This window comes from Phascolarctos cinereus, unplaced genomic scaffold, assembly GCF_003287225.1.
Source record: "Phascolarctos cinereus isolate Bilbo 61053 unplaced genomic scaffold, phaCin_HiC Scaffold_5;HRSCAF=322, whole genome shotgun sequence".
Taxonomy (NCBI): Eukaryota; Metazoa; Chordata; class Mammalia; order Diprotodontia; family Phascolarctidae; genus Phascolarctos; species Phascolarctos cinereus.
The window spans coordinates 276,609,876-276,622,963 of NW_027555958.1; the positions used below are offsets into that span (position 1 = coordinate 276,609,876).

At 35.1% G+C, this 13,088-nt stretch overlaps 1 protein-coding gene across 1 annotated transcript in view; it reads left to right on the plus strand.

Moving 5' to 3' along the window:
* Positions 1 to 13,088, plus strand: part of CEP112 (centrosomal protein 112) — a 460,933-nt gene that overhangs the window by 138,195 nt on the left and 309,650 nt on the right. Inside the window, 1 exon segment of the mRNA XM_021000956.2 lies at positions 6,960 to 7,039. Within this exon segment, the coding sequence (XP_020856615.1) occupies positions 6,960 to 7,039 (80 nt within the window).

Sequence of the window (13,088 nt, forward strand, 5' to 3'; positions counted from 1 at the left end):
TATATTCTGAATATATGCATGGGGAACACCTTGTTGAAGGAGGGCTTTTAAAATTCAATTATGCTTCCTTAAACCAAAAAAAAAATGGGAATAAACCAACAATAAACATGGTGAGATTTTGCATTTTCCACATCTGTGTTGGATGTGTGACTGTGAGGACATCATCTTGTTTAGAAAATCATCTGTGAAAGTCAACAAGCTATTGACTCTGAAAAATAGAAAATGTAAAAAAGCAGACATTGAGTCAGATTATCATAATTTTCATCAGGAAGTATAACTTATACAAAATATTTGTCACCACAAGGACCAAAAACTGTGGAAACTTAGCCAGAAAAATATTCTCTTGTTGCCAAATTGAAAAACATGGCACAGAGTAACATCAGCTTAGAGTATGAGATAATTTATAAAACATTCTGTAGAGAGGTGGTGGAAGATTACAAAGAGGTTTATTTTACAAGATGGCAGAAAGTAGTGGAAAGGGAAATAAATCGGCAGAGTCCTAAGATTCTTCCAGGAGAATTTGTAGAAGAACCTGGAAAGAAAACAGCCAGTAGATGTAAAATGGGAATATTCCTGTAATTATATAGCTCTCTATTTTTACCATCACTGACACTGGCATTATAGCATTTGTTCTACAGTTCCTCATGGGAGAAATTGGAAATGACATGTAAGAAGATAATATTAAATTGAGGGGCTGACTAGATGAAATACTGAAATGGATTTCTGCTACTGTGCATGTTTCCTCCAGTAATGCATACCTCAATCCAGGATGACTGTTCATGTTGATCTGATGTGATTTTTGTCAGTATGCCCACAGAGAATCTGCCCATGGTGCCTGGGACTGCTTTCTCTTTTTTCTGATATCAAAAAATTAGGGGATGGTGGCAAAGAATTGGAAACGAAGGGAATGCCCATCAATTGGGGAATGGCTGAATGAGTTATGGTATATGAATGTGATGGGATACTGTTGTGCTGTAAGAAATGATGAGCAGGCATATTTCAGAAAAATCAAGGAAGACTTGTGTGAACTGATGCAAAGTGATGTGAGCAGAAACAAAAGAACAATTTACAATTTACACAGTAATAGCAATGTTGTAAAGATAATGAGACTTAGTAATGCTGATCAGTGATCCATAACAGTTCCAAAAAACCAATGCTAAAAAATGCTATCCACCTCTTGATAGAGAACTGATGGGCTCAGAGTTCAGATTGAAGCATATTTTTTCTCTTTCTCTCTTTTTTTAACTTGGCTAATACAAAAATATGTTTTGCATAATTTCATGTGTGTAATGAGTATTGTACTTGCTTTCTCAATAGATGGGAAAGAGAATTTGGAAGTAAAAATAGAATAACATTTTTTAAAAATTTTAAAAATTTTTGGAAAAAGAATAGGAGTCAGTATGGTACAGTGAAAAGAGTGCCAGATTTGGTTCTGGGTTCAAATTGAACTAGCTGTGATAATGTTACTGATGATGGTAGGAGAAGGGTACAGGAGACTTTAAAAATATTTTTAAATTTTAAAAGCTTTGGCACTTGGTGTAATCTCCATTCTTCCAGAAATTATTTTTGTGTAGCACCTATCTCCTTCTCTGACCCTATCTAGTGTAGTGCTAGGATATTTGAGGTAGTGTAGTGTAGTAGAAAGAATCATGGAGGTAGAATTTAAGGACTTGGCTTTGCTACTGAACACTTATATTCCCTGGAACAGGTCAGTTAAGTTCTTTAAGCCTCAGTTTTGAGTTAATGTATGCTCTGTAAATTTTAGGGCATGATATAAATTTTAGTGGTGGTGTTGGTGGTTGTCATTATTATACTCAGTTAAATTGAGAGGTTAGATTGATTGCTTTCTTAGGTTACTTCCAAATACTTCTGGTGATCTCTGATTTATATGGTATTATTCCTACCTAATTTTGTATTCCTAAGTGCTCTCTTTATCTTATATACTTGTATTTCATGTTTTTTACATTGTGTAAATATAGGATTGTTGCAAAAAAAAAAGACAAGAAAATGTTTGATGTTTTATTCATCAGTTTATATTATTGCCTCATAATCACTGTCACTTTGAGCAAATAACTATAATATTTCTATGTATTAGTTTCTTTAACTGTCAAATAAAGTAGTTGTACTAGATTATTTCTTTGGCACCTTCTAATTCTAAAATTGAGGGTGTGAGGATCAAAAGAAATAATATTTGTAAAGTGGTTAGCATATTTTATTTTTTAATCATCATCATCATTATCATTATTATTACGAAATTGACGCTATGTGATGTGAACACTCTCTTTTTCCATTCTCTTCATCTGAAAGCCCCTTGACATCATCTCCTACTCTTTCTTACTTTCCTCCAGTCTCTGACAAAGAGCTGGCCCTTTTTCTTGCCAAGATCAACCTCTCTGCACATGTACTTGATTTTATCTCTCTCTATTCCCCAAGAGATTAAGTCTTCAAAGGTCCTCTTCTTTCTCTAATCTTTATCCTCTCCTTTTCAACTGTTTTCTCCCCTCTTGTCTTTAAACAAGTCTAAATATACCCCATTCTTTAAAAAAAAAAGTCACTAGATCTATCCCTTAATGCTATTCTCTTTCCTCCCTTTCTTAGACAAACACTTTGAAAAAGTTCTCTATACTTTTTGCCTTGACTTCTTCTTTGCTCACTCTTTAACCCCTTGTAGTTTGACTTCTGAACTCATCTCTAAACTGAGATTGCTCTCTACAAAGTTACCATGACCTCTTAATTGTCAAATCTAAAGCTCTTCTTTTTTTTTCAAGTCCCAGTCTTTCTTGACCTGTCTGCTATATTTGATACTGTTGACTACCTTTTCCTTTTGGATAATCTTACCTCTTTGGACTTTTGTAATACTACCGTCCTGGTTTTCTTGTCTGACCAGTGTTTCTTAATCTCCATTTCTGAGTCATCATCCACATCTCATCTGTAAAATATTTTCCCCTGAGGTTCTGTTCTTTGCCCTCTTCTCTTCTTTTACACTCTTCCTTTTGGTAACCTCATCAACTTTCATGGATTTAACTATCACCTTACTATGCAGATGACCTATAGGTATTTGCATCCAACCCTAGTCTCTTTCCTGAGTTTCAGTCTCCCATTGCTAATTGTTTCTTAACTGGATGTCCTGATACATCTTAAACTTAAAACATCCAAAAATGAACTGATTTTTCTTTCTTCCTAATCCTCCTCCTCCTCCTTCTTCTTCTTCCCCAAATTTACCTGTTTATTTCCAAGGCTTTACCATCCTTCTGTTCTCCAAGGTTAAATCTTGTCATTATCCTGGCTTTTTCATTTTCCCACTCCTCACATATTTAATCAGTTATCAAATCTTGCCATTTCTACTTTTATGACATCTCTCACATTTAATCCCTTTTTCCCACTCTTACATCTAGTTAAGGCCTAGGTAAGGCCCTTATCACCTCTCACCTAGATTTTTGCACCAATTTTCCTCATTATCTTTCTTGCCTCAACTTTCTTAATATTGTAGTCTATTCTACATACTGTTGCCAAAATAATTTGCCTTAAATTCTTGATTCTTTTTACTTCATTTTGTGTCAGTTCTTATAGGTCTTGCCGTGCACCCTTCTCATCATTTCTTATGTTACAGTAGCACTCTATCACAGTCATATACCACAACTTGTTCAGCCATTCCCCAGTTGATGAATATTCCCTAAATTCTAATTCTTTGCCACCACAAAAATAGTTGCTATAAATATTTTTTTTACATATAGATAATTTTCCTTTTTCTGTGACTCTTTTGGGATACAGTATTGCTGTGTCAAAGGTATGCAGTTTTATAGCCCTTAGGGTAAACTTTCAAATTGTTTTCCAGAGTGGTTGGACCAGTTTATAGCTCTACTAGCAGTTCATTAATGTACCTGTTTTCCCTTATCCCTTCAAGTGTCTGTCATTTCTGATTGGTATGATGTGGTACATCAGAGTTGTATTAATTTGCATTTCTTCAATCAATAGTAATTTAGAAGATTTTTTCATATAGGTTTGATTTCTTCTTCTGAAAGATTCCTGTTCATATTTATCAGCTGGGGAGTGGCTTTTATTTTTATAAATTTGACTCAGTTCTCTGTATTTTTGAGAGATAAGGCTTTTATCAGAGAAACTTGCTGCAAAATTTTTTCTATATTATTTCATTGTCTATGATATCTTTTGTCAAAATGAAGTTTCCATGATTACTTTTAGTCAGGTCTGTTTTTGCTTTTGTTATGCCTGATACTGTGATTGCTACTCTTGCCTTTTTCTACTTCAGCTGAATATAATAAATTCTGCTCCAGCACTTTATTTTAACTCCGTGTATCTTTCTGTTTCAACAGCATATTGTTGGATTGTGGTTTCTAACGTATTCTCCTACCTGCTTCCATTTTATGGGTGAGCTCATCCCATTCACAGTCACAGTTATGATTACTGTGTATTTCCCTCCATCCTATTTTCTTCTGTTTATCCTTTTCTCTATTTTTTTATCCTGTCACTACTCAAAAGTCTGTTTTGCTTCTGATCACTGTCTTCTTTAATCTGCACTCCCTTTTATCATTCTTTTGCTATTCCCATATATAAGATAGATTTCTGTGCTCAACTGAGTATGTATATATATTCTTTTCTCTTTGAACCAATTCCAGTGAGTGTAGGGTTCAAGCTTTGTCTGCCAACTCTCTTCCATGCCCAGCATTTTCCACTCCATTGTAAAACCTCTTCCTTGTATACCTCTTTTATGTTAGAAACTTTTTGCCATTCTGTTTCTCTCTTCCCACTTCTCCCAATGCGCATCTGTTTCTCATCCCTTCATTTTTTTGGAGACCATCCCAACATAATTGACTCATGCCTGTGCCCTGTGTTTATGTATACTCCTTCTAACTGCCCTAATGATAATAATGTTCTTAGGAGTAACGTGAATTATCTTCCCATATAGGAGTATAAGCAGTATAACTTTATTGAGTCTCGTGATTATTCTTTCATGTTTACCTTTTAATGTTTCCCTTGAGTCTTATGTTTGAATGTCAAATTTTCTATTCAACATTGGTCTTTTCATCAGTAATGCTTAAAAGTCCTTCATTTCATTAGCTATCCATTTTCCCCCCAAAGGATTATACTAAATTTTGCTGGGTAGGTTATTCTTGGTTGTAATCCTAGCTCCTTTGCCTTCTGGAATATCATGTTCCAAGCCCTCTAGATCTTTAATGTGGAAACTGCTAAATCATGTGTCATCTTGATTGGGGCTTGATGATATTTGAATTGTTTCTTTCTGGCTGCTTGCAATATTTTCTCCTTGACCTGGGAGCTCTGGAATTTGGCTGTAATATTCCTGAGAGTTTTCATTTTGGGATCTCTTTTGGGAGGTGATAAGTGGATTTTTTCAATTCGTTTTACCCCTTTTTCTAGAATATCTGAGGACTTTCACTGATAATTTCTTGAAATATGAGGTCTAGGCTCTCTTTTTTTATCGTGATTTTCAGGTAGTCCAGTAATTCTTAAATTATCTTTCCTTGATCTATTTTCTAGGTGAGCAGTTTTTCCAGCATTTTTTCCTTTTTCTTTTTTCATTCTTTTGACTTTGTTTTATTGTTTCTTGATGTCTCCTGGAGTCATTAGTTTCCACTTGCCCAATTCTAATTTTTCAGGAATGATTTTCTTCAGTAAGCTTTCATACCTCCTTTTCCATTTGGCCTATACTGTTTTTAAGAAGCTCTTTCCTTCAGTGAATTTTTTTGCCTCTTTTACCATTAGATACATTTTGTTTTTTAAGGTTTTATTTTCTTCAATATTTTTGTGCCTCTTTCACTAAGCTGTTGCTTAGTGCATAATTTTTGCACTAGTTTTTTTGCGTAATCTTTGCATAATTTTTTTTGTAACTGTCTCACTTTTATACCAGTTTTTTCTCCAGCATTCTTATCTTTTTCTTGAACTTTTCCAGGAAATAATTTTTAGACTTTTGTCCAGTTTGAATTTGTCTCTTTGAGGCTTTGCTTGTAGCTATTTTCACATTGTTGTCTTCTGAGTTTGTGTCTTGGTCTTCACTGCCACCATAATCTCTTTTTATGGTCAAGTTCTTTTTTATTTTTTCAATTTTTTCCAGCCTATTTTCTTAACTTTGAACTGTATGTTAGAGTTGAACTCTGCTCACCCAGGGGTTGGGAGGCACTGTCCCAAGCTTCAGGCTTTTTCATTCTGCTATATTCAGAACTACTTCTGGCGGGGGGGGGGGGGGGGGGGGTGGGGGGGGGGAGTGTTGGTCTGCCAGTTTTCAGTGCTTTCAAAGTGATGTGATCTGTGGAAGGGTGTGGTCACTGCTCTCCTGATGTACTCTGATCTTTACCCAGGAAGGGTCATTTCTTCCCTTCAGCTGCAGGCAGTAGTGCTCCTCTTAGCCCTGGAACTATGCCCAGGTACCCTGCTGTCCTGCAGCCACAAGTGCTATTTTTCCTCTCTGCCTTAGAACTGTGACCAGGGTTTATGTTCCCTTGTGACTGACAATAATCACTCCTCTCCACTCTGGAACTCCTGCCCCAAATGACATATGGATTATATAGTTGCCAGTTAGTGCCAGCTATACCCAATGCTGGCAAAAGATCCTTTGTAATCTCTTTCTGACCAGTTGTCTGACTCCCTGCCCCTTACCAAATCTGGTCTGAGAGCTGATACAGCTGCCTCCAAGGCCCACTGCTGGTGCTTCTGCCATGTTCCCATCCTGGCCCCTATGCTGGTGTCACAGAACTCTCCTTCCAACCTCCTAACTTTTCTTAGGCTGGAAAAATGTCTTGCTTTGACCTTTTCTTGGCTCTGCTACTCCAAAATTTGAGTTGAAAAGTTTTAAAGTTGTTTGGAGGGCAAAGTTGGGAAATTTCAACTGGATTGCTGCCTGTACTCAGTCATCTTGGCACTGCCTCATGTCTTATCATTGTTTTGATTTCATAGTTAAAATTTTAACATTTTTTTTGTAATGATAGATTCAAGGAGTCCAGAGTGAACTTGATAAAGAGAAAGGAGATTCTCAGAAGAAAATTCGTAAATTGGAGGAGGCTTTCAGGTATGTTAATAGTGTCACAAATGCAATTTTTCCTTGAAATGATCTAGTGCTTAATTTCTGTGTAAATTAAATTTCTAGTATATTCACTTTATATTTCTCTAAGAATCTTGCTATGGTTTCATTTGAGTGGGGTTTCCTGTATAATACCATATTTTCAGGTTTTCATTACTAGTCTGCAAAAATTTTTTAAAGAAAAAAATCAATTTACTTGTTTATTTAATGATAGGAATATAAGACAAGAGAGTTTAATTGGTTTCAGATGCTCCCTTATACATAAGTTGCGACAGATTTTTAAAATATTAGGATGTAGAGATTCTTAGGACATTATGAAAACCCTCTCTTTTATGATGTGAAATCATTGGAATAGAAATTTAGGAGTGTGTTCATGTAGCACATCAAAGATTTATTAATTTTGCATTCCTGGATATTACCTACTAGAGCATATAATAGTATTCAGTATCAACTAATTGACAGTGGTATCTATAAGCACTGCAACATTTAGGTTTAAAGTTATTTATCTTATAATTTTAGAACATGAGGACTTTGATATTTTCTTAATGAAAGAACAGTGTGCACATCTTTAAAGATCACCTTGAGTAAAATAATTTTTGATGCTGTGGTAAAATGAAATTGCTACTGTATAAATATTATGAGGTTTTGTTTTTTCACTCTTACTGAATTGTTGAAGCCATTCATATTAAAATTATGAGTTAGCCTTTTATTTTTTCCATTTGTCTCTAATTTTTTACAAATTAAGATATTCCTTCTCTTCCTCCATAAATCAAGTACAATGTCTCTTCCATTATTTTAGATTAATCTACTTTAAGGAATTTTACTCACACTGACTCTCTTCCACTCACCCTCAAAGACTTCACCTCCCATCCTGCTTGTTACCTCCTTCCCTAGTTTTGTAATTTTGCTTAAATTATTAGTTTCCTTTACCTTATTTAATTCTTCCTCTCTTTTTTCCCCCTTCTCAATTAAGGAGTCAAATAAAATACTCTTCCTTTTTTGGTAACAGTTTCTATGTTATTGCCTTGTAGACCTTGTTCCCCTTTTCTGTTGTTCTTTACTCATAGTAACATTTTGAGAAAGATAGTATTATTCCATGGTAGGAATTTTTCTAGTTTCCTTATCATGCAATGTGACCTTTGCCCTCCCCATGGTGATGTGTTCTCTGTTTGCCTCAAAATCTCCTCCCTGCTCTGTGTCTTCCTACTCTTCTGATTATGACTTATCCCTGGGAATTCTCAGTCCTCTTCTCCTGAGTCAAGAAAAACAGTCTCTTGAAGTACCAAATCCTTGTCGATTAACCATTTTTAAGGTCCCTATTTTCGTTTATAGACTATTTCTCTTCTCCCACAGGAGCATTTATCAGTAGTACCCCTTCCTGCTGCTGAAACAATCTTTCCTCCTTCTTTCCTCCTGGTTCAAATTCTTCCTTTTCCTCCTCACCTGTTCTGCTGTAGGCTCTCTTCTTCCAAATGTGGCATCTGCAAATTAGTTTCAAGAGACATAATTTCTGGGTAATTTAATCATTGAATTAATAATGCCAGTATTTTAATAAAAGTATGGTCATTTGGCTGTCTCAGACCAAAGACCCTTCATGGTGTTGAGCTCAGTTTAAATGCCCATGGAAGAACAGGTGTTCCTCAGGGTGGCAGTCAACTCTGATTGGTTAACAATTAATGAGCAAATGAATGTTACAGTGAAAGGATGAGCTATATTACAATTAGGGTCTTGGGGTACATGACTTAGGTCACCCAAATCTTGGTCAAAGAGACTTATCAATTTCCGCAGGATTCACATTTTCCCAGACCTGTCTGAGCAAACACAATGAGCAGGAATGCATCTGTTAGCCCAAACTTAGAATTTCTTTTATTGTCTTACTAGTTCTCTGCCTAAGATTTCCCACACTGGTTGATTTCTGTATGAGTAAGTGGAAAAGGGGAAAAACCTTGGTCCTAATACAATAATTAGTTATTAATACCAGAGAGAAATAATCATTTCGTACAGAGAGACTACAGGAGTTATTTTCCCTTATGTCCTTTATATCTTTCTCTCCCTTTTATGTTTCTCCCATCTGTAATTTAGTCCTGCTAAAATATTGATACAACTATAGGCAAGATATTGTGAGGTTTAGTCCATAGTGTTCCAGTCCTGTTTCTGCATTATCATTTCTATTTGAATTCTACTGTCATGTTTGTCTCCTTGTGTGTTTTTGAAAGGAAATCTCTTAATGGTCTCTCCATTATTATTTTGTTATTTTTCTTGGTTGTTATATTTATTTACCTTTATGTATGTCTGTTATCTAGGATGTTTAAAATTTAAATAATATCCTCAGTTCTAATCTTCTTTCTAGGAACGCTTCAAATGCCTCTTTTTTATTGCACATACATTTTTTTCAATAGTGCTTAGGTTTGCAGGTTAGGTCTTCTTGGGTTGCATCTTTATCTCCTTTGTTCCTTGGAATACATCGTTCCATCCCTTTCTGCAGTTTTTGATGGATGCAAAATAGTCTTGTTTTATTTGAATTTCCTTTACTTTTATTTGAATATCTTTCTGGTCATTTGAAGTATTTATTGTTAGTCACTGGCATTTTTAAATGTCTTGGAGTTTGCAGCATAGGGTTTTGTTTTGTTTTGTTTTTCTAAAGGTAATTTGTAGATTCTTTACTTGAAACTTTGTTCTATGTTCAGGAGTTCTGGGCAGTTTTCCTGTATTATTTCTTGTAGAACACTGCTCAGATTTTTGGATTTGTCATGTCTTCTGGGATATTGATGTGCCAGCCTGAGTAAACTCTTGCCTTTTTTTTTTTTGAAGCCATAAGTTCTGTTACAAACCCTTATGTAGCACTATTGCAGGAGTATTGCTGGTGGTGGTGGTAGGGACTTTGGAATGAGTCTATCAAAGTTTAGGAATTATCTTTTATTGTTAGTTCCTTGAATTATTACCTTGTTAGAACTTGGACACAGCTGAAATTGCTTGATTTCTTCCATGTAATTCCTATTTTGGAGAGGTTTGAGGGGTCATGAACAATGCAGAACATGTTTAGTCTTCCATATTGTTGCTTATGTGATCCAGAAATATATATGGAAATTTTTTAAGGTACATACATAAATTTATTTCTCTCATTTCTTAAGTAGATCAGTTTCTTTTTTCTGGATTAGGTTTGTGAATGATCTTAATATAGTACCAAATATATGGATAATGTAATGTGGAAATATTAAAAGTTTATAGTGAAATCTTTATTTCAACAAAAAGCTTGCCAATTGGCTGTTGATATCTGAAAAATAATAATCTGTGAACCCACAGATTTTGAATCTAAGGGAATTCCTAGACACCCTTTATTCCAGACTAAATTTCTTCTTCTAAGAGAATAGCCAGATATTTTATCTTAATCATAGTTATTTTGACCATTTCAACTAAATGCTCCTCTGCTTAAACAAGGAAAAAGTGAGAAAAGGCACATCTTTCTTTTTTTTTCATTTCTTTTTTTTAGTTCAGATCCTGGAAAGCATTCTTTTTTGAGTGCAGATTAGATGCACAGTTCAGAATACAAAAGCCAGAGAGTTGTTGTTGTCCACTTGTTCAGTCTTGTCCTACCCTTGGTGACTTCATGGACTATACCATGCCAGGCCCTTCTGTCCTTAACTATCTCTCAAAATCTATCCAAGTTCATGTTCATTGCTTCCATGACACTTTCTGTGAATCTCATTCTCTGCCATCCCCTTCACCTTTTGCCATCAATCTTTTCCAACATCACGGTCTTTTCCAATGAGTACTGCCTTCTCATTATGTGGCTAAAGTATTTAAGCTTCAGCTTCAGTATTTGACCTTCCACTGAATAGCCTGAATTAATTTCTTTAAGTATTGACTGATCTGATCTCTTAGCTACCCAGGAGACTCTCAAAAGCCTCCTCCAACACCACAATTCAAAATCATTGATTCTGTGACGCTCAGCATTTCTTGTAGCTCAACTCTCACAGCCATGTATTACTACTGGAAAAACCATAGCTTTGTCTTGACCTTTGTTAGCAAGGTGATATCTCTGCTTTTTAGTATACTGTCCGGATTTGCCATACCTTCCCTTCCAAGGAATAAGTGTCTTTATTTCTTGGCTGCTCGCTGTCTGCAGTGATCTTTGAGCCTAAGAATATAAAATCTAATACTGCATCCATTTCTTTTTCCTTTACTTGCCGGGAAGTGATGGGAGTAGTTGCAAAAATCATAGTTTTTTTTTCCTTTTGATATTAAGCTTCCAGCCAGCTTTTACACTCTCCTTTTTCACCCTCATCAAGAGACTTCTTAATTCCTCTTCATGTTTTATTAGAGTGTATTCTTTGTTATTTATTATTATTTTATTAAAAAAACTAGCTCCTAACATATTAAATCAAAATTTTTTTTTATTGATCTCTTTAATTTTAAGAACTTCTTTGTTGCTTAGTGTATTGAGGGGGATTTTGATTTGTTGTTCAAATTTTTTAGTTGTGTATTTAATCCATTGATTTGTTCATTTGTTGCCAAAATTGTTTAGAAATGGAAAATTATCTCTCTGAATTAACTTAGCTGTGTGACACATAAAATCTGAAATGACTGAGGAAAGAAAGGTTCGTGCTTCCAAGCGCATTGTTTTATTAAGCAATACATACCACTTGTATACCAAATTGGGACCAGGGCCTCCTTAGCTTGTCGTTGGACCCTGAGTTCAGGGGATGATAGGTTTTTATGCATTAAAAAAATTTTATAGGATATAAACTGGGATGCAAGAGTAGATGATTTGATTTCAATTGGAGGAAAGATTAGAAACTTTCAAAGTTGGGAGGGGGAGAACAAACAATTGAAATTCCCTGAAATCAGAAAAGAGGTATCCTACTCCTCCTCATATGTCTGCATTTAATTAAAGGAACAAAAAAACAGTGACTGATTGACCAATACATAGCCAGTTTTGCAATAATTCATATGGGTTGTTCTTTGGATCTCGTGTTTCTGATCAGCATAACCGAGGTCCTTAGTCAAGGGTCTCTAAGCAATAGGTAGAAGTCATCTAGCTTCCCAGCCATGCAGGGCAAGGTTCAAACAATGCAATTAAGTTTTCTACATTTTCCGTAATTGAATAAACTTTTCTCACAAGACAGAAATTAGACTTGACCCATAATTGAATAGAAAGGGAACTAGTTTCAGAATTGAGTGACAACATGGAATGAATGTGGTTTATGCAATTCTTATAATTCTCTCAGCTGCTACCCATGATTGTTGGTATATTGTTTCCTTATTGATAATTTCTTTTATTAAATTTTCTTTTTTTCTATAATTTATTTTTAAATAATTTTAAATGATATTTTCTGTTTTTTGCATCACCATAGCATCCCAAGTATCTCTCTTCCTCCCCATCCCAGAGAGGTATACCATATGATAAATAGTAATTTTTTAGAGAGGTGAAAAAGTCAACATAATTGATCAATACATTGAAAAAGTCTGAAAACACATATAATGTATAACATCTGTGTATTTCCTACCTCCACGAAAGGGTAGATTACAGGTACCTTATTTCTTCACTCAAGTCCTGTTTGATCTTTAATTTTGTTACATTTACTTTTGATTTTTTCTTTTTTTTGTTACGTCTTAACTTTTGAACTGTCTCCCTTCCTTCTTCTCCACTCCACTTTAGAAAAGGCTACCACTTGACACATATTTACATCACTTCCATTTGTCAATTCCTTATGTGGAGGTGGATAGCATCTTCCTTCATAGGTCCCCTGCAGTTGATTTGAGTACTGATAATAATACTCAGAAAAATTTAGTCACCCACAGTTATTCCTCAAATATTAATGTTACTGTATATAGTGTTCTTTTGGTTCTGCCCACTTCACTCTTCATCATGTCATGCAAATCCCTCCATGTTCTTCCAAAATTAATCTGTTCATCATTTTCTGTTGAACAGCAGTACTCCATCATAATCATACACCACAACTTGTTCAGCTATTCCCCAACTGATTGGCATCTCCTCAATTTCTAGTTATTTGCCACCCCAAAGAGAGCCACCATA